A 27,960-nucleotide genomic window follows, 5' to 3' on the forward strand; every position below is an offset into this window, starting at 1 on the left:
CTCCTGCAACTGTAACAAGGGATGTTAAAACAGAGGCAACCATACCTTTCTATTTTCTAAACTACCCTTCTAACCAGTTTGTAAAAGGGTCATGATGCCAGAGTTTGCAGCTAATTCCTTTATTAGCTAAAGTGATGAGTCCTTATAGGACTTTGGTAATAGTGCCCATCAGGGGCAGTATTATTTGGGATAAAAATACATTTTTCTCTCAACATAAGATTCTTCTTTTTTTCTGTTGACATCACATCTAATGCTATCCTCTTTTCTCAGGCTATCCTGTGGTATTGTCTAATTGGCTAGCTACTACTTGAAGAGCATGCCTGGCATAGTTAATAAAAACCTTTTGTTGATTATAGTAAATGCAACTGACCAAATTTACTTTTCTGTTGATGGTGGAACACTAAAATAGTGCTGATTTAAACCCTACGGCTATTTGGTTTCTAGCTTTAAATTCATTAGGGACTCCCCTAGGGATTCTTATTGAGTCAATGTATACATTCAAATCAAATAATCCTTGTAAGGATTTGCAATTTTCTATGAAAACTTTTTTCGTTGGGTGTAGAGAGGAATACCAGGGTAAATGAAATAGCCAATTGGACTAAAGCACAATTCCCAGCCCAGGTGGGTGGCAATGAGCAGCGCAGGTTCCCCTTTCCACAGTACCACCAAACATCCACTCAGGGGATGAGGAATTTCAAGAAGTTGCCCTCTTTAAAGACATTTAGGATGTGGGACAAGTCAGTAAGTTCCCCATAGGAGTTGTGAAACCTTCCCCTTGCCTAGAGAGGCATGAGGAGTGATTCATCTTCCCTATGGAAAAAGAGGGGATTGCCCTCGGGTCTGACTTCTTTAGTGCATGAAAGAGTAAAGACAAGCCCCTGCAAGTCTCATTTCCTCAAGCGTCCTTGTCCTGGTACAGGGCCAACACGCAGTTCATCTCAGTGGGGTCTGTGTCCCAACAGAAAGGGACCAGGACCGCCTACACCTGTGGCCATCCAGCAGCACATGCATAACTATCACTTTTATTTAAAGCTAGGACTGAAAATTTAACCCATTCTACCCAGGCATTGGTGTCTCCATAATCTATCTCTATTTCAAGAATCTGTTTTAGATCTTTTAACTAGTCTAGGGTCATTATGGGGAGGCTCTGGCTCATTATTTCCCTCAGGATCAGGGGTGGCCACTATGGGTGAAGTCTTGTCTTTGATTAAATTAAGATCCAACCTTTCCACAGGGTCTGAGTCTAAGTCTTGAGGTTTATGTATAGTTAATAAGAGGGGGTTACACTGTCTGTCCTGGCAATAATCAGGAGGAATTCCTTTAGCTAAGCGGAGCTTTCTTATTAAAGATTTCTCTGCTGCATGAAGGTCCGCCCACCCTTGAAACTGGGTAGTCCACCAAACACTGCGCCACCCTGGACATGGGGGCCCACTTGCTTTTTTATTCTATTAACATTTGTCCATTCAGGACAGAGATACTTATTATCTCTAGAAAGCTGTCTTTGGTCATTTAGGTCACCACAAGAGAGAACCTAACAAGCATCAAACCTAATGGTTTGGGGGCTTGATGTTTTAGTAATATTGATTATGAGTTTGACAGGATAACCAGGAGTTCCTTCCTATTCTAGGGCTCTCTGTGACTTGCCTGTGAAATAGAGTTAGGAGGATAAAATTTAACATTTAGGTTCTTTTTAGTTTCAGTCTTAAGGGTTGGTTAGCCACCTGGGACACCAGTCAATTCTCTGTTTTGTCCCCAGATCCCTCAGTCAGTTTCTTTACTCTGATGTAGTGAGTCCAACCCTTTCCAGCTGTCCTCACTGCAGTCTCTGTGGTCAGGAGCACTTGGTAGGGGCCTTCCCAGCTGGGCTGGAGTCGATCTTTCCAGGATTTTACTAACACCAGGTCCCCAGGCTGGATGCAGTGAGTGAAGAAGTCAAGTGGGGGAGTCTGGGCGAGGAGTCCTTTCAGCCTGAGAGAAGATAAGTTAGAAGACATGGCCAGCACATATTCTCTTAAAAACTGATCATTTGTTTCTACAGTGGGCAAGTCTGTTGCCCTTCCCAGATATGGTAGCTCATATAATAATCATTCCTTGTAGTACTTTTGAAGTAAAATGAAGTAAAATCTGAACATTTTCTATTAACTCAAACTTAGGAATTATTTGCTCTAAAAGTAGTTTTATCACTGATCTTGCTGTTGGAGTTGTTAATGGGTGGGCCTCCACCCATCCAGTGAGATGGTCAACAGTCACTAATAAATATTTAAGCATCCCCACTTCTGGCATCTCAGTAAAGTCAATTTGGATACTTTGGAATGGTCTTGCTTGGGCGGGGTCTCTCTCCAGGTACTGACTTTTTCATACACTTCTTAATTCTTTGGCACGCAACGCCTACAAATCTTTTTAGCAATGGTGTCAAAGCATCAAACATTGCCTGGGGACCTTAGTGGCTTCCTCTAAGACATGTTATCAGCTGTCTCATAATAGGTCGGCTGATCACTTCTCTCCCATCTGGTAAAGTCCACCTCCCTTTCTCATCTCAAGATGCCCCCACCTCCTGTAGCTTCTTAATTTCTGTTTGTTTGTTTTTATTAAGAAAACTTTGGGATAAAGGAAGTTTTAGGGATATTAGGTGTGAGGTTTTAAAAGTCTAATTTCATCTTCAGATGCAGCCTCTTCAGTGGCTTCATCAGCAATTCTATTATCTGTTGCTTCATAAGAATTTCCTTTCTGGTGATCATTCACATGCATTATAGATATTTCAGCTGGAAGTAAAAGATTTTCCAGAACCTCCTTGATTAATTTCCCATGAATTAATTCTTTTCCTTTACTGTTTATGAGACCTCTTTCTGTCCAAATTTTTCTAAAGGTATGGACTACTCCGAGTTTGATATTCTATGAGGTCTATGTAACTATGCTTCAATTCTGATTGGCCTTCAGCCTCCCCTGCACATAAGAAGCTGGTTGGATTGAGACAGGTGTCTGTTGTTAAGATCAGGCTTCATATTTTAAAATTTGAGAATCTATTAACTAGCGCCCAGCTTACTGATTAAGTATGACCCGAACCTGGTGAGGAGTACTGACTGTGAGGGTTCTTCCAAGTTAATTTCCTACTTTGCTTTCTTCTACCAGTAAGGCCGTGGCTGCAATGGCCTGAACGCATTCAGTCCATCCTCAAGAGACACGGTCCAGTAGTTTAGACACAGGCCACTGGTTGTTTCTTTCCTCCCCAGGCTTGGGTCAAAACCTCTACAGGGAACTTTGTTCAACAGTAACAAACCAGTGAAATGGCTTCTCTAAAAATGGGAGTGCCAGGACTGGGGCAGTGACTAAGGATTGCTTTCAGTTCTTCTAGAATTTGCAGTTCCCCTGGGGTCCATTGGAGAGGATCTGGCTCTCCCTCCTAACAAACACTTTTTGAGCTTCTCTAAATAATTCCTCTATAGGTTTCTCATTCTATCTATCTAAATTCTGTAATTTTTTAGCAATATTTGGCCAACTTTTGGTTACAAAATTGGTTTTTAAAAGACCCTGTCCTACTTGAGCTTCTGGGTCAAGTCTTGAATACTTTCTCATCTGGTCCCTGAATCTCTGTGAAAATGCAGTTGGGGACTCTTCTTTTTCTTGTTGGACTTCAAACACTTTAGAAACATTTTGACATCTTGGGACTGATTCTCTAATTCCCTTTATAATTAGCCCTCAAAGATCCTGCACTTTAGTTCTATCCTCCAGATAATTATCTTATCTAGGATCTACATTTGGGAACTTTTGTTCTGCTGGCTGGACACCCTGGCCCAGTGGGTGTCTTTGTTCCCAAAATGGACACAGCAGCTCTCCTGATCACCCCCCCCCCTCACCACCAGGGAATAGGATATTCATGATGTACATCAGTTTAACCTAAGTATATATATTACGTCCCAGGAATTGATCTAGTGGATCCACTAGGCCAAGAGGATCTACTAGCAATGTTTAAAACTTCTCACCTCAGTACCCGTGAGGGGAGCGTTAACAAATTTCCCCTTGTCCTAGTGGGACCTCTCTCAATGGAAACACCTTGGGATTCCTGGTGGACTCCCCAGAAGGCAAGGGGAAACTCTAAGTCCTTCTTATATGGTTAAGTCTGGGGAGAGGAAATCCTGGGGCAAAATACCTCTAAAAACTGAAATCACTTAAAGGGAGATATAAAGTTTAAAATCCGTTTATTGCTCCCAAGCTGTAGTCTGGGGCCATTTCTCTCTTTCAGGCTCTAGCATCAGCCAAAAACCGGCCCTCCCCCTCACCTCTCAGGTACGTAAGCCCTTCATTGCTAAGGTAATTACCCATTGATATGGAGATGAACTTCTCTCCACCCCTGAGGAAAGATGCAAATGAACGAAAGCTATACTTCTTTCCACCTCTGAACGCCTGTTGATATGTAGATGTACCAAAGCCAGGCAGGATATTCTGGAAATGTTACAATTTTACCCACAGGGAGGGAACCAAGAAAGTGGGTCCCGATGTTAAATGGATATGAGTGGGGTGGAAAGAGAAAAAGGCCAGTGAAGTCCACTAAAAAGACTCAGAATTAATTAATTAAAGCTCAAAAAGACAGGAGCAACTTGGCCTGGAATGTCTGAATATTCCCCAAATAAAGAAGGGTACCTCAGCATAGCCTGTCTTTATTATGTTAATCATACAGGGCCAGCTTCTTCTTTTCTTCTTTAACTTTATTTATATGAATTTTTTCTTTTTCTTTTTTTTTCCTTCGGACCCCAATCAAGTAGTCAGCAACCCAGGCAATTAATTCAGCATGCAGGCACAGCCAGTAAACAACATAGCAAAAGGCAGGAAGGATTCTATCTCAAAGATTGCATTTTAATACCCAGGAAGTCAAAAAGCAAGATTCTCAACTAATTCATTAGCAAACACACAATAACTCTGCCCCGCTTGGAAGAAGGGCAGACAGTTCTGATATGCTCCCGAACCAGGAAGCTGCTATCCTGGAAGGAGACTAAAGCAGTAAATTTCTTGTGTTAAGCTAATTTTGCAGAATTACCTGGAGAATTGATAAGAAATTTAATGTCTCATCAAAGAATACATAACACCCCCAGCCCCCAGCCACACTCTTAAAGAATCCTTAAAAAGGGGAACTTCCAACCCCTGGGTCACTCCTCTCTCTGAGGCCGCTGGCACCCTCAAAGCATGCAACCTGTTAACTTAAAACTTTTTCTCTTCAACCTCCCAGGGCGCCTCTCCCTGCCGAGGCACTTTCTCTCTCTCCAAGTAACTCCAAACAAAACTTTCATTCCTCCCCTCAACTCTCCGCTGCAGCTGGGACAAGGATCTAGGAAAATACACAACATTCCCTCAACACCTGGACTTGTCCTGGGAAGTCTCTTGCAGTTCCTCCTCCCTAGCTTTCCCTTCTCTGGTGTTGAGGGGAAATATGGGAAGCGCCCTTGGTAACCAACAGAGTGCGTAGTCCCTTTCCTTAGGTGAACTGGAGACTTTATTGCTATCAAAAAATAACTTACACCTGGCAAAGCCAGTTTTCATCTGATCTAATTTTAATCTAGACAAAACAGCAAAATTTGATTACCTTGTTTGTCCTTAACCTGATACAGGAGGCTTCTCCCCAGTACTTTAACCTACACCCCAGGAGGCTATCTGGGGGAATTTCAAGGGATCTCGTCTGGTTCTTTTCCCCTGCTTCTCTAGGCCTAGGATTTGTATTTTCCATCTTTCAAGAGGTCCCTGTGTCTGAATTCCCTGTGTACTCAACCCCTCAGAATGGAAGTTTCTTGCACACACCCCGAGATTCGTTCCAGCCATTTCCCTCGCGGGAGAACCGCACCGTTGGACTCCACACTCGCTTGGTATCTAGGACACGTCTCAGCCACACACACTCGACCTCTGAAAAATGCCCAACCACCAAGGCAGTACTTACAGCCCAATTTTCCTACCTTGGCTCGTGCACGAGGTTGCCTAGTTGCTGCGGTGCCTGCGTTTTCTCCCCTGCATCGGTCACACTGTCTTCGCACAAGTCTCAGGTCTTCTCGGCTTCCGTGCAAAGGTGAAATGCCCAGAGCGGGCCAGCTCTTCCCACTCTGCTTGGGCCCTCAACTCGCACAGGCAAGAGAATCCCGGATGAGCCCCCAAATTGTGAGAAACACACTCACTGGTCCTAATGCAAACTCCACAGTTTGAAAAACATGGAGAGAACAACGGAGCGAGACTTTAATGACGGTCTTATAAGATCGGGTGTCTGGTGGACAGGCACACCTGCGGAGTTTGGAGCCAATAATTTATCTCCTAGTGCTTGAGTCCCTCCCCTGATTCCTCATTGGCTGAGTACTACAGGGTTCACATTCTTGCCAGGATGTCGCCTAAGCCAGTAATATCTTTTCCTTACATTTGTCTTAATCTTATTGGTACATTTAAAAAACTCATATAGGTATAGCCAGGCTTTTATCAATTGACACCCCCTCAGCCTGAGCAGCTTCTACCACATGGCCTTTTGTTAATACTTTACTATTAAAATGTTTTAAACCTCCTGGTGGGAATAAATCACATTTAGGTTTTATGGTGCTTTCTAACATTACCAAAGTGCTGAAGGACTAGAGAACAACCCTTCAGAATAAAAGAGTAGAGGAGAACCGAAGTTCCTGGGGCAAAAAGGAAGAGAAGCTGATCTGATGGAGGTTGAAAAAAGAATTGGGGCAAATGGTCCATTAAAGAATGATAGCCAGTAGAAACTCCAGGAGCAAACTGTTCATGAAAGAAATTATGATTAAAGTGTGTTACTTGGCTCTGCAGTGGATGATACATAATCATAATCTTATTGATCATGATTATTGGTTTAGGGTTTCTGGAGCAAACCCATAAACAAAGCTGGGAAGACAGTTATGGTCTCAGAATAGATGTGAATACTATTAACCCAGTCAGCAGAAAGTGAAGATAATAACTGTTGGGGGTGGACAGGGGTAAAATGGGGGATGGGAACAAAATTGATAGGTCACGAGGTAGCAGGAAAAACACGTTATTTCATAATGTAGAGGTGTTTGCTAGAAGAAGCAGCCAAAATAATTGAAATTGATTGACCCTAGGCAGAAGGTTTAATTGTGAGGAGGGTGGGGTGAGGGTTGTTGATTTTCCTAATAAACTCTTTTGCACTATATTTTACCAATTGAATGAGTCCTTTGGTTCAAATGATTTAAAAAAATTTAATGCATCTACCCTGGTGCTATTTCTTGTCTTGATTGATTCATCATATGCACACATCAGAGAAACAAAGCATATAAGATGAATTAGGAAGAGCCTCCCCAAGGTAATTCCCTGGGCTATAAAGTTACCTGTTACAAATAATCACAATACAAGTAATCACAATTCAAGACAAGGAAGCTTAAAGCCCATCTCATCTTATGGTTTAGGGGCACAAAAATCCAAGTAGTGAGCATGACATGTGGTTTGCCTATTAAATCAGTGCCTTTAAAATTTTTTGACCTTGACTACAATAAAAAAATACATTTGTATATGACCCAGTACTCACACACCCATGTAACTGAAACAACAGTTTTAAAAAAGAACAGTGCTTTCCTCTTAGTACGTGTGTATGCTCTGAAATTTTCTACTGCATTTTATTTTAATTTCTTAAAATACTGGTCATTTTAAATGTCTTTAACAATCCATCGCTATATTGTGACCCACAGTTTGAAAAACATGCTTATCTGTCCTTTTTTTTCCTCAGACCAGAGAATGGGCTTGTGAAGTTTGGAACTTCTCAGAATTTCTGAACCTCCTTAGGGAACTACATACTACTGATAAGCTTTTAAAAATGTGTTATAGCAAGTTGCTTCTATGTTTATTAGTTACCCTGGCTCCCTTACTTCTGTTTGTCGTTTCCTCCCTTAAAAATTTTTTTCATCAGTAGTTTTGTGGGGCACATATTAGGAATAAACAAATTCATTTCTGAAGTATTTGAGATGCATACTGGTTTGCACATGTTATAAACTTAAATATCCTGGTTTTTACTAATATGTCCATTTGTACAGATGTCAACCCACCATCTGCTGCTCATGAAATCATCAAAACTCAACCATCCCTCAAATATTTTCATATGTAGCAAATTCCGTCTTTAAATGTGCATAATTAAAAGCATCACTTTTTATAATTCACACATTTTAGGCAAAATTATGGTGAAAACAAAATTACCATGAAGCTCATTGCTCTACATAACTTTAATGGCCAATTTAATTTGTTTGGATTTTTGTTCTTACTAAGAACTCCAAGCAGCTATTGAAGAGGTGCTGCCCAGCCTGCAAAAAGATGATGTAGCCATCTATTACGTGAGCAGAACTTCCAACACGGATGGGGTCGGCTCTCTCCTAGACAAAGTGGACCAAGTGTCGGCTGATCCTATCCCCGAGTCATGGAGATCTGAGGTCACTTTATCCACTCCTGCCATATACATTTATACTTCTGGAACCACAGGTAAAAAGAAAGAGGATTCTCAAAGAAATGGACCTCTACTGAAGGAGTTAAATGTTGGGTTAGGTTTTCACATGTTCTCTTTCTTTGACAAAACTTATCAGAAAACTAATACTTCAGAGGATTTAACTCTTTGCCTGAGGGAACTGATCTTATTTCATAGCATACGATCCCATTTGGGTTTCTCCAAGTCACATTTATCTCCCCCTAGTTGGTGTGTAGAGAAAGAGGTTAACCAAGAACTACAAAAATAGTTATATTGATGGATGAAATTGGCACTGAATAGGTTGTTGGAATTTTTTTAGTGATTGTTGTATTTTCATTATATTATATCCTCAGTTCATATAAAGTGTAACCTATAACAAATGGAAATGACAGACTATAGGGCAATAATGGGCTATGTTTATATAAATGTTTTGATGATTGGTTTCTCATGCAGGCTGACTTGGAGTTGTTTGGTGCTATGGGTGTAGGATCAGTCTAGCTCAGAGCTTAGTATCATATTTTTCCAAATCTAGCATGCCTTTCAGTGTAAGCGGCACTCTTATTTTATGAGCCACTAAGAAAACCACGGCCAGTTAAGGGTTACTGGAATGCTGCTATATGAGCCAGGCAATATTAAAGATAGGCTGTCCTAGGCATTCTCCCATGTGCTCATTGGTTCCTACAATTCTCCCACCACCCTTAAGATCGATCCGAACCTTATTCCCATTTTGCAAACTCAGAAACTGATGCTTGAGAGGTTAAGAACTTCCCAAGATAAGTAGAAGTGTCAGGACTCACCTTTTGGCGGATACCACAGCTCATACAACTGATCGCTTTGCCCCAATTCCTCCGAATTCTCCCATTCAACACATCTTTAGTGTCTGCTGCTCTAGGCCAGGGAAAATGTTAGCAGATGTAATAATATTTAAGTGGAAGACAGGAAGCCAGCACCAGCATGCTAATTGTTACTATTAATATTGCAAAGCAACATGTGAATCTTTCTTTTGGTTTAAATTTTAATTTAAGCAGGTAATACATGCATGGCATGCCATCTCCTTGTAAAATAATCAAACATTATAGATAAGACTAACGGTTCCTTTGCACCTTTTTTCTCCACACCAGACTATAGGCACTCTCTCCTTCACCTCAACAGGCCCTCCGCACCCATCTGATCGCCTGGTTCCTGGACCTGAGTTTAACTTCCTCTCGTACAGTCACTCTTGCTGAGCATTTTCATTAAGTAAATGAGGCGAGGCTGGGAATAAATGAGGAGGGAATTCTGACACATATTAAAACTGTTGCCCGAAGCATAGTGGCTATCATTTTTTGATGTGTCAAAAGTTGTTTATTGCCATGTGAACAGAATGGTGGAATGACATGATTAATCAACTGCATCCACTAATACAGATTCACCTCAATGTGTGGGATTTTTACCCTCATTTCTTAATAAGGTGGTAAAATCAAACTGTAAACTTTGGGATATAATGGAGATGAAATGAGTCCTTGGTTAGTGACAGGAAATTCTAGTCTCAATGCTAATGAGACAAGTATAGAACTTCTTCACAATGCAGATTTTGGCAGTCAAATGTAAAGCCCATTTTAGGGAGAAAAAAGGAATGAACATTTCTTCATTTAATCCTCTAATTCAGAATTTATGTTTAATAGAAAGATAAATGTCTTGATTTTCATTTTACCTTTCTCCTTATCTCTGAATGTAATATTTGCTGTTACTCTTATACACATTAATTAGAAGAATTAATTAAAAGAACTTATTTCAGCAATTGGAGAACAAGATGTTTTCCCTGTTCCTCCATGACAGTCATTAGCACAAAGTTATATAATTGTTACCAATTATTCTTGTTTCCTCATTGATACAAAGTCATAAATTAGGAAATATCTGAAAATACTTCAAAGCAGCAAAGAATGTGCATTTCTTTTTTAAAAAGTGTAATTCAGAGCTTTCACTCTCCGAATGATTCCTTTCCGTGGTGAATACAACTGACTTATTGATACTTTCTTCTATTTCTTGATATTAGTGTAGAATGAGGTGTTCATACTAACACAGTGCCACGGGCTCACTGCCAGAGAAAATGGACTTTGAATTGTGTTTACAGTGATGGTAGTTTACTGGCCATACTGCTTTGCCTTACAGGGAATTGCTGTTTTTCTGCCAATGCCCAGCTAGGGTACCATCAAGTACTGCAGGATTTGAGTCCCCAGCCAACTGTCTTCCTCTTCATAAAGCCAGTTAACCTAATCAGAACTTAAACTCCAGCCCAAGCCCCTTAGTAATTGCTTCATGCCCTCCCCAACTAAACTGACTTTCTGTGGGAAATAATAGAAGCATACCCTTTTAACAGAGTCTTACAAAAAACACTTACGTAAATTATGGTAAAGAAAATGCAAATGTATTTAGTCTAGTCTACTAAAACTACACTGAGATACCATTTTTCACCTTTCAAATTGGCAGAAATCCCAGCATTTCAGAGCACACTCTCAGTGTTTGGAGGAAAACGTACACTCACATATTGGTAGTGGGAGAATGAATGGGGGATAGCCCTTAAAGCCGGCAATGTGGCAGTAGCTATCAAAATTACAAAAACTTATAATTTTTTTTTTTGAGAGGACATCTCTCATATTTATTGATCAAATGGTTGTTAACAACAATAAAATTCTGTATAGGGGAATCAATGTTCAATGCACAATCATTAATCCATCCCAAGCCCAATTCTCGTCAGTCTCCAATCTTCGGAAGCATAACGAACAAGTTCTTACATGGTGAACAAATTCTTACATAGTGAATAAGTTCTTACATGGTGAACAGTACAAGGGCAGTCATCACAGAAACTTTCGGTTTTGATCACTCATTATGAACTATAAACAATCAGGTCAAATATGAATATTTGTTTGATTTTTATACTTGATTTATATGTGGATCCCACATTTCTCCCTTTATTATTATTATTATTATTATTATTATTATTATTTTTTTTTTTAATAAAATGCTGAAGTGGTAGGTAGATGCAAGATAAAGGTAGAAAACATAGTTTAGTGCTGTAAGAGAGCAAATGTAGATGATCAGGTGTGTGCCTGTAGACTATGTGTTAATCCAAGCTAGACAAGGGCAATAAAACATCCACGGATGCAGAAGATTTCTCTCAAAACAGGGGGGGTGAGGTTCTAAGCCTCACGTCTGTTGATCCCCAGTTTCTCACCTGATGGCCCCCCTGCGACTGTGCCTGTCTTGGGTTCTTCCTCCCTTGAGGAATCTTACCCGTCTCTGGCTAACCAGTCATCTTCCGGGGCCATACAGGGAAATGTAAAGTTGGTAAGTGACAGAGAACCCATATTGTTCGAGAAGGTTAGCTTTTTACTTCTTTGCAGATTTATGCCCTGTGGCTTCTATGCCCAGCATTTGAAAGACTTATATCTTTTGACCCCACAATCTTACATCAGCAAATTTTATCCTACAGATAGAGCATCATTCATAGTGTAAACTGCCATGTGGACTAGGTTATTCACTGTGTTATCATGTGAAATGGCAAAATAATGTTAATGAATTTGCATATAAGAGACTTGATGCAGCTTAACGAAAAAGAATAAATGAATTAATATGTAAGGGAAATTTCTGTGTACAAATATGAACACATCTCCAAGATACACTGTTATTTTAGGGAGAAAAAAGCTCAAAAGAATGTGCACATTTTTTTAAATAGGGGCAGGCCAAGAATATATGAGCAAATGTTCATATTTGTTTGTATTTATATTCAAAGAAGCTTTAGAAGAATACGTAAGAAATTCATAAAGATGGCTATGAAGGTGATGGGCTCTATACGCTATTTAATCTCTCTAAATCTCAGCCTTCTCATATGTGGATTAGCAAATTTTGAGAATTAAATGAAATTTTGAAAATACCTTGCATAGTGGTAGGCACGGAGCAGAAGTTCTATAGACATTCCTTTCTCTTCAAATTACTACTGTAATAACCATCTAATCCAGGAGTCAGCAAACTATGGCCTGTGGGCCACATACAGCCCCCTCACTGGTTTTTTAAAATAAAGTTTTATCAGAACATAGCCACATTCATTCTTTCATGTGTTTGGCCTCTATCTGCTATAATAGCAGAGTTGTATAGTTGCAGGAGAGCATGTAGGGCCCTGCAAAGCCTAAAACATATACTATCTAGGTCTTCACAGAAAAAAATGCGCCAACTCCTAGTCTGACTAATCATGGCCATCTGCTGTGCAAATTCCCAGCTGCTGAATCTTCCTGAGCCAGATCTCTCTCCCAGACCACATATCTAAATGATGGCTCTTGGCTCACTCACGCTTTCTCTTGTATCTTTGCAAAGGTCTTCCAAAAGCTGCAATAATCAATCATTCTCGCGTGTGGTACGGATGCGCCACTGCTACTGTAACTGGAATCAAAGAAAGTGATATAATCTATACGACGCTCCCCTTGTACCACGGTGCTGCACTTATGATTGGCCTACACGGATGTCTGGTAACTGGTAAGCTTTTTCTCTCAATAAGGCATTGTAGTTCAGCTCACTTTCACATGTGTTCATCAGGAAAAATAAGACAAAATTTGGCTACTTTCCTGTGTGCCAGGCACCTTTATTTCAATGTTAACAAGGCTATTTGGTTCACCCACTGCAAGTATCTAAAATAACTTACATTTTCTCCTGCCTGCTTGTCTGGTATATAATGCTATAATTGTTTGCTTTATCAAGGAGGAAACTTTAAGATGTTTTCAGTTTTTATCCAGGTTAGGACCCTTGATTCTTAGGGTCCATAGATAATTCTTCTGTGTCATTTCCATCTTCAGAAATCTGCATTTGATCTTCGTCAGCACCCTAAACTTCTCTTTCAGTTGTCTCCATTCTACTTTACCCTCCCCTGAACTCACAGCTCCTCAGCTCATGTCAAAATACCAGGCTTTCCATCTCTTCTCTTTCCTTCTGAAACCTTACCATTCAAATTAAGTTGCCATCCTCTGTCCTTTCAGTAGGATTTGTGCTACTTGTATACATTAAGGCTCAGTCCAACAGCCACCTCTTCCCGGAAGCTCTCTCTTTAACTAACTGAGCTAAAAAAAAAAAAAAACAACAACAACTTATTTTTTCTCCCATGTGGCATTTCATTTAAAATAATTGTGTATGTACATGTCATAACACATATGCCTATGCATGTTTACATATGACTGCCCAAGCCTCTGTTTCTGTTCCTCATTAGCTTGTTGATCAGCTGTAAAATACGTAACCTGGCATCAGTTAGCAACCTCCAAATGAGCAAGAAGTGCCTGGGCCTGGTCAGGGTGCTCGTGCATAAGGAACAGGTGACTCTGAGGCTCCCAAACGGACAAATCATCACTCACCTATTTGCTGAAGCGCCACAGATACATGCTAAAAAAAAATCGTATTTTAAACAAGTTTCCTCTTCTAAAACATTGGGCTTTTGTATGTAATAACATGAAAAATATTTGTGAGTTTTTTTATTTGACTACATTTCATGCCTATAGTTAGGTTGCGTATGATCAACACATTATTTCTACCCATTGTATTAGCTTTCTATTGCTGCTGTAACAAACTGCAACAAACTTAGTGGCTTAAAATGACACAATTTTATTGTCTTACTGTTTTAAAGGTCAGAGGTCCTCAAATCAGGGTGTCAGCAGGGCTGCCTTTCTTCTGGAAGCTTTAGGAAAGAATCATTCCCTTGCTTTTTCTGGCTCCTAGAGACTGCCTGCATTCCTTGGTTCCTGGCCTCTTCTTCTGTCTTTAAAACACGTCACTTCAACATTTTGCTGCCATCATCCCATTTCTTTCTGCTCTTGACCATCTTGCCCTCCTCTTACAAGAACCCTTGTGATTGAATTGGGCCCACGCACATAATCCAGGATGATCTTCTCATCTCAAGATCTTTAACTTAGTCACACATATACAGTCCTTTTCCCATGTAAAGTGACACATTCACAGGTTCTGAGGATTAGGACATGGGCATCTTTGGGAAGCATTCATACCTCACCTATCAAAGAAGAATCCTCCTGCTTGCTCAAGACCCTGGTTTCCATTGCCTAGAAAATTACATCTGGCTCCTGCACCTGGTACTTCCAAGCTGTCCGTGATTGCACCCCTCACTGCTTCACCAGGTTCTCCTCTCATGACGCGCCCACTCTGTACCACTCCAGTCATAGGCCAGCTGAGTCTCGGCTACCCTCCAACACTTTGTGGACTGTCCTGTCTTGATGTTCCTGCTTTTTCCTCTCTCTGGAATTCCCTCCTCTTTCTCCATATTCACTTCTTAGACCTAATTCAAATCCTAACTCTTCCAAAATATGCCTTACTCAGCCCTCGCTCCCAAGCAGAATTAATCTACATGCACACACATGTACACGTACTCTCCCAAGCTCACATTACCTTAGGGCTTCATTTGAACCTCTTATTTATTGTGCACTGACTTTTATTAGGAAGACTCTTATACCTGTCTTCCCACTAGATTGGAAGTTTCTGTAGGACCAAACCATGTCCTATTAATGTTTTGAATTGAACATTATTGGTACCCAACATTCGTTTGCGAATATAGTCGGTATTTAAATTTCTACCTTTCGAAAATGACAAATATAATCAAGGAAGTTTTTTTGTACCATTTTGTTATCAACATTTTACATATACTTCTCTGTAGGTGCTACTCTTGTTTTGCGGACCAAATTTTCAGCCAGCCAGTTTTGGGATGACTGCAGAAAATATAACGTCACTGTCATTCAGTATATTGGTGAACTGCTTCGGTATTTATGCAACTCTCCCCAGGTAACACTGCCCATGTTTCAGTATCTTTTTGAAATGGATAATATGCGAAATTCAAGTCACTTTGGGTCATGCTAGGCTTCGTCTGATTTATATGTATCAGTTTTCAGTTTAGGCTCCAATTGTCATGATAAAGTACTTGGCACCACCTCTGTCCTGCAGAGGGGATTTAGTAGAGGGCAGTTGCTCTTAATACTGTTATTATTATTCCACACCTTTTCATCTGTTTTCACATCTTACCCTCTACTTAGAAGATCCTCTCTACTTCCCTCTCTGCCTGTCTAAAGCCTACACACTGTCAAAGCCCCATTCAGACAATACCTCGTATATTAAACCGATCTGGGTCACTTCAATGAAAGGCATTACTCCCACCCCGTACATCATTGCATTTGTACCCCCTGTGGCCCTTGTCAGATTGCAGGTGTTTGTCTTCATGCCTCCCATCCTCCCTAGGCTGTAAAGTGTTTGACGGCCGGGCCCACATCGTGTCTCCTTGCCCTGTCATACCAAAGGCATGCAGGAAGTGTTGCTTTATGAGTAAATCCCCCATGTGGCTTTGAAACCACCCAACTCAGTTGGTCACCAAGCTTGGAAGGATGCTCCAAGGACACCCCAGGGGCCTTGGATCTATGCTGTTTGCTGATCGCTGGAGGCTTGACGAGGTTGTTGGGAAGAGCTGCTCCTGCCTGGTCCCTCAGCTCTCATCAGAGATTTGGCTCCGTGTCTGGGCACCAAATCAAGGTTTCTCAGCAGTAGCACGGCTGACATTTTGGGCCCATTCATTCTTGGCCATGTGGACTTCTTTGGCCCAATGTAGGATGTTTAATAGCACCTTTGGCCCTTCCCTAGGATGTGCCAGTAGTACCCTCCCCCTCCCCCAGGTCCTGATCATCAAAATGTCCTCAGACATTGCCAGGTGTCCTCTGGCAGGCAAAATCAGCCCCAGTTGAGAGCCACTCAACTAGATAATGCAGTAAGCACTCGGATTCTGCTTCCATTAATCTTTTCAGTCATCATAAGTAACAGACTTAGAGGATCACCAAGTTGGTAAATCACTCTTTCTAAGCACTTGTTATGGTCAACTTACATAACAGTTGCTAGGTGGTGTATAAAGAAGTCTAAGATGCTCTCACCCCAGTTTTTTCCCTCCTCACTTCCTTCAGTCTCTGCCCACAGGTCACCTCATCTGAGAGGGCTCCTTCTTATAATTATTAAGTATATCACTCTGCCTCTCACCATCCATCTCATGGGTTACTCCGGATGTAGTGCAGGTTTATATGACTATTGTCTGTCTCTCCCAGTTAAATGAAAGCGCCATGTACCAGGGGTTTTGTTCCTGCCAGACTGCCAGCACTGAGATCTATATCTGACACATTCCAGGCATCAACATATTTTGCTGAATGACCCTCTAAATTCTTGCCCCTGAAAGGTGTATAAGTCATTTGAGGGAGGCAGTGTGTTCCCCCAAGATGTTTGGGCTTAGCATACATTATTCTGACTTAGGGGGGGCAGATTCAGCAGCTTAATGAGGGTCCCAATTAGCTAATTATGTATGAGCGGGTTTAGTGCTTTTCCACAGCACTTTCTCTTGATGGCATTACTGAATCTGTTTTCACATTATTATTCCGTCCGGTCCTCAAGATTGCATGCCTGTCTGTTAAAACCCAGAGATCCATATGGAGCCCTTCTGTTTGGCTTTTCCTCTCTGCTGTACAGGCACCCCCTTGTCAGTTAGCAGTCTCCTGGGAGCATGTGTTACTTCTATTGATTCTAACGGGAGCTACCTTTAGACTTGAGGAAAGTAAACATGTTTGTGTCTCGCTCTCTCTGGCTCTCACACTCACACATACACGCCCTTCTACCCCTTTCTACTGTCTCAGAATGTTTTCTGAGATGCTGGAAGACAAAGACAGTTTGTGGGGGTTATATACGTTCAAAATATATCATGATTTGGTGTATAATTCATGGCTGACCTCTAATCTAAAAGTAAATTTGGAAGTCATTTTCCCTTGCTTTCCCTCACCCTGAGTTCCGGTTCCTGTCAAAAATACTTGCAAAAATGATGAAAGTTACATCAGAAAACCTTCTGTTAAAGTCTCTTTTAGTGATATCATCTTATACCGAGAAAACCCTAAAGACAAAAATATCTATTCGAATGAAGAAATGAATTGAGCAAAGTCATGGGATACAAAACCTACAAACATACAAAAATCATACAAAACATACAAAAATCGCTTGCATTTCTATACACTAACACTGAATAATTTGAGTAGACAATTACAGAAGCATTTCCACTTACAACAGTATCAGAAAGAATAAAATACTTAGGAATTAACCAAGGAGGTAAAAGACTTGAGTAATAAAAACTACAAAACATTGCTGAAAGAAGTTAAAGAAGACTGAATAAATGGACATATGCTGACGGGTTGGGAGACTTAATGTTGTTAAAATGCCCCTACTACCCAAAGTGATCTACACATTCACTATCAAATGCAAACCCTATCAAAATCCCAAAGACTTTTTCACAAAAATAGAAAAACCCATCCTGAAAGTCATGTGGAATCTCAAGGGACCCCAGACAGTCAAAGCAATCTTGAAGAAAAAGAACAGACCTGGAGGGTTTACACTTCTGATTTCAAAACTTACTACAAAGGTACTGTAACCAGTGTAGAAAAAAAAAAAGACAAAAGCAAACCTGTTAAAATAAGTGAATTCATCAAAGTAGAGCACACAAAGTCAACAGACAACAAAAATAAGCAACCTAATTCAGTTATAGGCAAAGGACTTGAATAAACATTTCTTCCAAGTTATATAAATGGCTAATAATCACAGGAAAAGACGTTCAACATCACTAATCATTAGGGGAATGCAGATCAAAACCACAGTGAGATTATCTTCCACTTATATGGCTACTATAAAAAATAAACTAAATACATAAAAAGCAAAACAAAACAAGTGTTGGTGAGGATGTGGAAAAATAAGAAGACTTGTGTGCTGTTTGTGGGAATGTAAAATGGTTCCACTACTGGGGACAAGAGTATGGAAGTTCGTCAAAAATTTAAAAATTAAGTTACTATAAGATCCAGCAATTCCACTTTTAGGTATATACCCAAAAGAATTGAAAGAGATGTTTGTTGATCCATGTTCATAGTAGCATTATTCACAATAGCTACAATGTGGAAGCAACCCAGTGTCCATGGGTGAATGAATGGATGGATGGATGGATGCATGGATAAGCAGAATGTGGTATATACATGCAATAGAATGTTATTCAGCCTTGAAAAGGAAGGAAATTCTGCAGCGTGCTACAACATGGATGAACTTTCAGGACTTATGCTAAGTGAAATAGCCAATCACAGAAAGACAGATACTGTAGACTCCACTTATATGAGGTATTTAGAGTAGTCAAAATCAGAGACAGCAAAATGGTGGGATGTCCAGGACCGAGGAAGGGTGGGAATAGGGAGGTACTGTTTAATTGGTATAGAGTTTCAGTTCTCCAAGATGAAAGGAGTTATGGAGATGATAATGGTGATAGTTGCTCAACAATGTGAATATGTTTAATACCACCGAACTGTACAATGGGTAAGATGGTAAATTTTGTGTTATGTATATTTTATCACAGTTTAAAACAAAATAAGCCATGATAGGAAGCCCAGATTGAATGAATTTAAAGGGAGCTTCAAGAAAGATTGTATCAGAATGACTTCTCAAAGGAAAGTATGAATGAAAAGTATGAATGAAAACTAGAACTAGTGGTTCTGGATCAGTGTAATCAGGAACTTGGGTCACCCTCAGAGCTGCCTAAGCAGGCTGTCCCTGGAGAGGCTGACACCCTCCATCCCCAAGTGGTGGGCTGCAGGGAGGCAGCTCCTGCCTTGGGTTAGCAGGTAAGCCAAATGACACCCATCCACAGATGCCGCACTGCTCACCAGGAGGCTCGAGGGCAGGCTTAGGGAGGGGGAAGCCGCTATGTTTCTCCTTCCTCTTCTTAACCATATTTAATAGCCCCTGTGGTACAGCAGAGGACCAGAGAGAGGAATACTCCCAGCTACCTTTGGGGCAGCTGTTCAGATTTGGCTTAAGGAATATAATGTAGGGCTTAAGAGCAGGGATTCGGGTCAGCAGGCCTGAATCCTATCTCTGCCATTTGAACAGGATAGTGAACCTGTCCAAATCAGATTCCCATCAGCCACAGGAGAAATAATAGTACCTACCTCATAGGGGGCTCTCAGGACAAAACAAAACAAGATAATGTACATCAAGCATGTGACAAAGTACCTGGCACTTAGTGGATAATCAGCAAATTATTATCATTATTTTCAGCGCTCAGAATGTGTAGCTCATAATACACACTCCATACATGTCATTGAGTGAATCGATGAAAATTCTGCTCCTTGTGCACAAAGGAAGAAGTAAGAGAAGACATTCCAGTGAGTCAGTCACTCTCATTTAAGGCTGAGTGAGGGGTTAGGTAGCAAAGCTATTGACTTAAGTGATTTTACAGTATTATTGACAAATACCCTTTATCCATTTCACGTGTCTTCCATTGTTACAGCTGAGCCTTGGTTCCCAGGGTGCCTGTTTATAATGCAAGGTTCTGGTTCATTTCCCGTAGTGTGCAGGAGTCAGCTCCCATTTTGTTCTCAAGCTGCTCACCCTAATTACCTGGTGCCCTGCATTTCTCCGCGGACACCCCGACATCCCACCCTTCCTCAGTCAGTAAATCCCAGTCATGTAAGTTCCGAGGTGCACTCACGTGTTGCACCTCACCCCTGTTGTGGAATAGAAGGTTTAATCCTTGTTAAAGAAAACTGAGCAGGCGACCCTCATCCTAAAATACGGTTCCCTCGAGGACTGGCTTTGGTGATGAGGGACACTGTGTCCCCTGTGGGAAAGGAAAACTCTAGTCGCACCAGAACTCCCAGCCACTGGCAAGCGACACATCTCAGAAGGTCCTCCCAGTTTGTGTCCACAAACATGTCCAGCTTAGGGCCTTAATCCCTCCTGCTGGTGTAATAAGATACTTCTGTTCATGATGAAAAGTGAGTCCATGCTGTTGTGCCTCTGAGCACAGCCCCCACCACCCCAGGTGACAGCTGCACCTGTGAGGCTGGCCTGCTGCCCAGTCACCCGGGGCACCTGCAGCTTCCTGTGCCCTAAGCCCTGCCCTGTGCCAATGTCCCAGCCATTAACTGTTGAGCAGAGACCTTGAGGGCTTCCTGGTGGAGGTCATGTCTTCTTTTACTGCCACACTTGCCCTACCTGCAAAGCACAGGTCCAGGCCCTGCAGGTGACAGAGGAAACCTGGCCTCTCAGGAATTTACAGTCTAACTGGGGAGATAGAAGCTTACCACCCAGGAGACAAGGAAATGACCTAAGAGGGTGTTTGTGGGCTTCAGATAGAATAAGTAAGGTCGTGGGTTTACACATTGGAGTGCTTTGGAGCTTCACACACAGGTCTGGGGGCAGCTAAGTCCCAGGCCAGGTGGTTACTTTTTAAGTGAAAGTAAGTATTCTTCAAATATTTGTGATGTTTTATTCCCAGAGTGGCAGTAAGGGATGGGAGTGTGGGGGGCAAGGGTGTTTCTGAAAAGCTGACGGTTCTCACTTTGTTTGACCATCTTTGTTTGATCAAACAACAATTTGCTTAAAAGAGTGAATGATCTAAAGAACATTGTCTGTTATTTCCTACTCTGTGAAATCACTCTGAAGTGATTTTCAAAAAGAACTGCTTGAACAGAGAGGCTGGCAGTTCTCTGACAAGGGGAAGACCTTCCCTGGGGCCACTGGAAACCAAAACAAAACAAACCTTGAACTGGTTTCCATGTAGAAGGAACCTCTTAGGTCATAGAGGGTGACCTAAGACCCCCTCTTAGGTGATTTCCTCGTCTCCTGGGTAGTAAACTTCTATCTTCCCAATTAGACTGTAAATTCCTGAGAGGCCAGGTTCCCTCCATCACCTGCAGGGCCTGGACCTGTGCTTTGACTGGGTGAACCTACAGTACGTAATCCACATAATCCAAATGGAGACACTTACAGGTGAAAGGGGTGGAATTAATAAGCACATCAGGACAACAAGCACAGAGCAGGACTGGCCTTCGTAGCCAGACAGGTATCTCCCTGCTTAGACGTACGTGGCAATTATAAAAGGGAATACAGATGCAGTCCTGGACATAAAACATTTCAACTTCATAATTTTTTGACTTTGTGATAGTGTCAAAGCAGTATGTGTTCAGTAGAAACTATCCCGTGAAGTTTAAATGTTGATCTGCTCCCCGGCTAGCGTCATGCTGTGGCAGGAGATTGTCGTGGTGCTGGGCAGCCGCGGGGAGCCCAGCCCCCAGCCAGCCATGCGGCCACAGGGGTGAATAACAGGTACACTTACGACCACTCTGGTTTTCACATTCACTACAGTATTCAATAAATTACATGAGCTGTGCAGCACTTTATAATTAAATAAGCTTTGTGATGGATGATTTTGCCCAACGGTAGGCTACTGTGAATGTTCTGAGCATGTTTAAGGTAGGCCAGACTTAGCTATGCTATTGGCAGGTTAGATGGATTAAATGTTTTCAATTTATGATGTGTTTATCAGAGCTTAACCCCACTGTAAGTCGAGAAAGATTTGTACAATCAGTGATCTATGGACCTTGGGAGCTGATTACTTCCCACCCAGTCAGAATACCTAGGTTCGTTTAGGCTCAAAAGGCTCCTCAGGTATGCCCGTGAGCACCCTGCTTAAGAACCACCGGCTAGAGGCCAGCAGTCCTTCTCTACGTTTCCTCCTCAGAAAGACTGTGCAAGGGGCCCAGCTTTTACCAGTGGCCAGTATCTGTCCACCTCTCTGGTTAGGCCTCCCGGAGGAGCCTCATCACCTGAGTTTTGACTCAAGACCTAATCAGAAATGAAATGCCTATCTGCTGCTCCACTGGCCCCTGGGCTCCTACGTGGAAGCCAGTTCCAGGTTTGTTTTGGTTTGCTTTCCAGCGGCCACAGCAAAGGTCCTCCCCTTGTCAGAGACCTGCCAGCCTCTCTCTTCAAGCAGTTCTTTTTGAACATCACTTCACAGTGATTCACAGAGTAGGAATGCTCTTTAGATCATTCACCCTTTTAAGCAAATTGTAGTTTGTTCAAACAAACTAACACAGATATGAGAGGAGAGGCCCAGGTACCAGGCTCTTAACCCCATTCCATTCTGTTTCCTATTAAAGGTCATGGAATTTCAGAATTTATAAAGTAACATTATACTTATTTATTTGCCCTTTTCTCCCACCAGGCTGTGATCTCCTAGAGGGCATAATGAGCCTTATTAATAACAAATATCATTAAAATCATCATAGGTTTGGACGTATTTGTAGAGGCCTCATAAAGGAGGGAAAGCGACCTGGATGTGACTGCATCTCTCGTGCTGACACAGGACTCCTTTCCCTCTTGCACTGAAGCTTCTCCTTTGTGATTTTTATGTGTAACAAAGCATTTTCCTCCCAGGCCACCTGAGGCAACTGGGAGCCGGCTTCTTCCCTCTCTGCCCCTTCCCACCCCACTGGGACAGTTTCATTGTCTTGGTTCAGCCACTGCCCTTGTGAGCTCTGGGCCTATTTGCTAAATGAGGACATGATAAGAGTCTTCTCTCCCGTCCCCCAGGCCCCACCAGTATTGCTCTGTAATGACTGTAGAAAATGATTGTCTCTCTCTCCTTGCACTGGGTTCCCAGTTCTCTTGTTGGTAACTGAAGATGATTGCTTCAGATTGGGTCTGATCTTTCCCCTGTGGCCCTTCCTTTCTGGCTATTCCCTGATACTCACCTGCCCCACCAAGAAAATAATCAACACATTATTTTAGCTTCAGATTGGATGTGGATTAAATGTTGGCATCTCTTGTTTCTGCCGAGTTATCGCACTTTGCCTCTTAAAAATCAAAATGGGAAGCCAAGTCCTTTGGTTATTCACTCAGAGTCCTGGCTGTCAGCCCATACTACATGTGTTGGTGGGGACGAGGGGTCATGTGTGTGGGTGACAGAGAAGGGGTGCACTAGGGAGAATGTGTAACCAACATAAACACACAAACATAAAGGCAGTTATTAATACATAAGTACAGGCTCCAGTGATGGTTCTGTTTGATCCCCTCCTCCTCCTACCACAGAAACCAAACGATCGTGATCATAAAGTGAGACTGGCATTGGGAAATGGCTTGCGAGGAGATGTGTGGAGAGAATTCATCAAGAGATTTGGGGACATTCACATTTATGAGGGCTATGGTTCCACTGAAGGCAATATTGGCTTTATGAATTATACGAGAAAAATCGGGGCTATTGGAAGAGTAAACTACCTACAGAAAGTAAGTACCTTGAAAAAGGAGAGCCCATGTACCCAGTGTTCAGAATACAGAGGTTTCCCAAAAGCTGTGTCATGATGATGTTATTACTAAAATTCTCATCAGAATTTCATACAGCATCACAGCCAGGGCCCATCCACCAAGAGGTTTTGCTCATTCTCTGTGATTAGCTTGGGATGACAGAGGTCCTCCTAATTTAAAAATCTTAATTTCTATTAATAACAATCCATTATACCTTGGCCCTCGGCAAAGTGAAGTCCTATGGGAAGTCTTCCTGAGCCCATTTATACTCCTATATGACAAAACGCCTGAAGGCTTCCAGCTCTCTAAGTTTCCCCTGTGCTGTGAGGCGTGGTGCTTGCCCCTGGCTGTGCTGTGAGGCGTGGTGCTTGCCCCTGGCTGTGCTGGGCCTCAGATCACCCAGGGAGGTGTCACAGGTACAGGTGCAGGGTCCCACCCCCTGAGCTTCATGCTGAGGCAGGGCCCAGGCTTCAGTGTTTCTCAAAAGCTTGTGCAGCCAAGGTGAAGAACCACTATGAAGACCTTCAAGAGATCTGGGATGCATCCAGATTCTAGAATCTTGTGAACATTTGTGTTCACCTGATACCTCTTCCAGAAAGACAGTTCTTATTTTTAAACCAGCTCACACAGCAGTCTCTTTTCCCTCTCAGTCATTTTATCACCTAGGAACTCTGGGCAATATCTCTGCATTTTCTGTGTTCAGGCAGTCAGCCTTCCAGATGACCACCTGGCCTGCAAATTCCAGTAATATCCAGCAAGTGCTGAGCTTCCACTGGCTTCAGCAGGTACCGCTGTCATTGTGCCTCTGGCAGCCCATCCTGCCTGGCCAGGAAACAGTCACACCAGAGATCCCAGGCAGTCCATGTCCCCAGGGAGTGACTGGCAGCAGACAGAGGACAGTAGTCCATGCGCATAAGAGGTCTGGCTCCAGGGAGGATGTGCCAGGACCTTCACATCCTAACCGAATGCCCTGAGGCAAGTCACTGATGTTCCTTCGGCCTCAGCTCCATCATTTATGAAACAGAGATAGGAAAAAGAAATAGGCCAATACTTGGCCCAAACTCAGTATTAATGAGAGAAAACGGTTATTGAATGATTAAACTAAATAATTCATGAGAAAATCCTTAGAGGATACAGCCCAATACCTGTCAGATAATAGCCTTGAGTAATTGTTAGCTATAGCAGTTACTGCCGTTCCATTCCTTATATTCTGGCCTGATCTCCAGGCCTTCTCAAGTCCAAGGAATCTCTGGCAATGAAAGCCAAATCTATACAGACTTCACAGCTCCCTCCACGCCTGGGCCGTCCAATATGGTAGCCATGAGCTACACATGGCTACTGAAATTTAAATTATATAAATAAAATTTTTTAATTGGTTCTTCATTTGCACTAGCAACATTTCAAGTGCTGAGTAGCCACTTGTTTAGCGGCTGCCCTATTGAGCAGTACAGAGAGCATTTCTACCATTGGAGAGAACTCTGGGCAGCACTGCTCCAGACTGAAGATCAGTTTCCTCCTGCCCACTGGAACCGCTGCTGAGGCGGTCAGCCTTGTCTAGTTGGCTTCCGTCTAACCAGTACCACCCCGAACCTTGAAGACCCAGGCTAGGTGCAGTTCAGAGCCCCAGGGAAGGAAGCTGGGTGCAAGCAAGAGGAAACTTTGGAAGGTATTGACAATGTTTTCTATCTGGGTCAGGACGGTAGTTCCAGTGGTGTGTATATATGTAAAAATTCACCAAGCTATATGGTTTAGGTATATGTACTTTGTATATTCTATGTACACTATACCACAATAAAAAAGTGAAAAAATTTGTACTCAAAATGGTATGTTTTAATTGTGTCAGAAAGTCATAACATATGAGCTTATTAAATATGACGTGGAGAAGGATGAACCTGTCCGTGATGGAAATGGATATTGCATCAAAGTTCCCAAAGGTACAGTGGATTTTTGTTCAATTAACATGTGCCTTTTCTTACCTTGACCAACTAACTGTTAAGAACTAACAGCATTGCGAACATGAATACCTGGTAAAATTTATCAGAGTGGGAGAAAACAGGTTTATTTAAGTATCCTCAGAAATAATTACCGAAGTTCCAAAAGATGCTAATTTACCACCACATGTAAGAAGATTACAGTTTGAAACCTGGCTTAACAACTTCTTGATTATGAGGCGGATTTGCGGAAAGGGATATGTGATTATGGTTCCAAAGCTATCGTTAGTTTTAGAGGGTCTTTACCTTTAAGCTTAAACTACTGTGCATTTGTCTATGCATGTAAATCATTATTCAGTAAAGAATTAGCATTAAAAAAATTACAAATGTGTGGCCATATAAAATAAGGTCCTCTGTGTTTTGTGTAATATGTGGTATACGATGTATATGGATATGCACGTACATGTGTGTGGAAAATGCCACTTCTTGCAGCCACCTTGTCATGTGGGTTGTATGACATCAGTTTTAAGAGAAGGTTAGTAATAAAATTTGCCTACTGCTAGCACATAAAATAACAATTTGCTTTCTTATGTCTTAGGCGAAGTTGGACTCCTGGTTTGCAAAATAACACGACTCACACCATTTAGTGGCTATAGTGGAGGAAAGACTCAGACAGAGAAGAAAAAGCTGAGAGACGTCTTTAAGAAAGGAGACCTCTATTTCAACAGTGGAGATCTCTTAATGATTGACCATGAAAATTTCATCCACTTCCATGACAGAGTTGGAGATACATTCCGGTTGGTTTCTCTGAATTAGAGAGCCAAACAAACACGTGCACAAGTTGGCTTACTTCTAAATTGGAATCGCGTTCCACTTCGGTCATGGTGCTCCATTTCCTTCTATCTCTTTGGTGTGCCAATTCAACCTCCTATGTCCCCAGAAAATAAGGAGCAAAATGCATGAGGTGTCACTCTGTAACGCAGTTAACTTCGCTGAGCAACACCAGATGAGAATAAGGCAGAAAATCTGTGTCTGATTTTTGGAGCCTAAAAAGCTCAGTCCATCCAAATCCTCTCATTTATCCTCAGTTATTACTGGTCACTCATAGGACAGTCTGAGATTTTCACATTCTTTCCAATCATGGGGCTTTTCATCAGATAAAACCAAATGCAAATTAACACGGAGCTGATCTAGTTGAAGAGGAGAGGAGGGGTTCAGAGGCCCCTCCAGTCCCCTCCCTCCCACTCTCCAGCCCCATCCAGGGTTTCTCACAGAACCCTCAGGTCAGCACGATGAAGTGAGAAAGTCATTGTAATAGACCCTGAAATTAAGTCCCTACAACAGCACAGCCCTCCAGCTTCATGACACTTGGTTTAAATGCTTCCCTCCTGTGTAGACGCCCACCAAGACCAAGCCCTGTGTCTGCTTGTTCAGCCCCTGCAGCACCTAGTACAGTGCCTGACACCCACAATTACTTTTTGCATGAATGAAAGAGGAAGGGATGGAAGTTGTCTGGCAATAGTAGAAAGCATGGATTTGAATAAGGGAAACCAAGCCCCAAGCTTTCCTCTACCCCTGACCAGCTGTGTTGTCGTGGGACCTTGCTTGACCTTGATTCCTTCACCCATGAAATGAGGATCTTGATGACCCTCGGGGTCCCTTCCATCTAAATATTCCATGACTCAGGATTCATATCATTATTATGTGGACTTCATGTTACTATAGAGTCTCAACTATAATCAAAATAGAAATACGGAGGTCCCTTTTCACTGAGCCATGTTGGTCTCCCATGACCTTGTTTATTTTTTAAAGAATACCCAGTTTTTTTATTTTAAAAAGAATTTTGAGACTTTCTCTTACCTCTTCCTCTCCAACTCTATGACAATGACACAAGGGGAAGTGTAGCCACATTTCAAGTCACACAGCATGAGGAGTGTGGAATACATCTCATATTGGACTTTATGCTGAGTTAATATAAGGGGCCATGTCCTGGTTGTCAGCCATCATATAAAAAAATACTATTAGGAGAACTAAAGAATTTTTTAATGTAAGATATTTTAACTCTTTTTTAAGTGGAAAAGTAGCTCCTGGATAGAAAGTATGTTATTTCTTATGAAAAGCTTCCTCAATGCCATGAGAACCTCAAGTAGACATATAAAATTCTATTAAATAGAAATTCACTGATGGAATTAAATAGCAACCAAACTTAGTGAATGAGAAAGTGAGAGACCTTAACACAGCGTAAAGTCACAGGTGTTTAATTTTTATTCCCATTGCGTGTCTTAGGCCAAGCCTGTATTTTCACATTAGAACAGCATCAGTCTGTGTATCATGTTTCACATGGTAAGATTGAAATTCCACATCTTATTATTTAGGTCTATGCCTTTGTCTTTTGTTCCATAAACGGGGTGCCTCCCC

General features: G+C 41.8%; 2 protein-coding genes across 3 annotated transcripts in view; one reads left to right on the plus strand and one right to left on the minus strand.

Annotated features, from left to right (window-relative positions):
* Nucleotides 1-7,102, minus strand: part of LOC140843150 (histidine decarboxylase-like) — a 65,862-nt gene extending 58,760 nt beyond the window's left edge. For both annotated transcript variants that reach the window (XM_073211829.1, XM_073211828.1), the window contains exon 1: nt 5,940-7,102. The gene's annotated coding sequence lies outside the window, so the exon portion shown is untranslated. The remainder of the gene's footprint in view (nt 1-5,939) is intronic.
* The window catches only part of LOC140843154 (long-chain fatty acid transport protein 2-like), a 40,359-nt gene that overhangs the window by 6,864 nt on the left and 5,535 nt on the right, over nt 1-27,960 (plus strand). The window contains exons 2-7 of the mRNA XM_073211841.1: nt 8,257-8,466; nt 12,800-12,958; nt 15,132-15,256; nt 23,399-23,593; nt 25,455-25,545; nt 26,141-26,339. Of these exons, the coding sequence (XP_073067942.1) occupies nt 8,257-8,466; nt 12,800-12,958; nt 15,132-15,256; nt 23,399-23,593; nt 25,455-25,545; nt 26,141-26,339 (979 nt within the window). The remainder of the gene's footprint in view (nt 1-8,256; nt 8,467-12,799; nt 12,959-15,131; nt 15,257-23,398; nt 23,594-25,454; nt 25,546-26,140; nt 26,340-27,960) is intronic.

The sequence above is a fragment of the Manis javanica genome, chromosome 8 (assembly GCF_040802235.1).
Source record: "Manis javanica isolate MJ-LG chromosome 8, MJ_LKY, whole genome shotgun sequence".
In the NCBI taxonomy this organism is placed as follows: domain Eukaryota; kingdom Metazoa; phylum Chordata; class Mammalia; order Pholidota; family Manidae; genus Manis; species Manis javanica.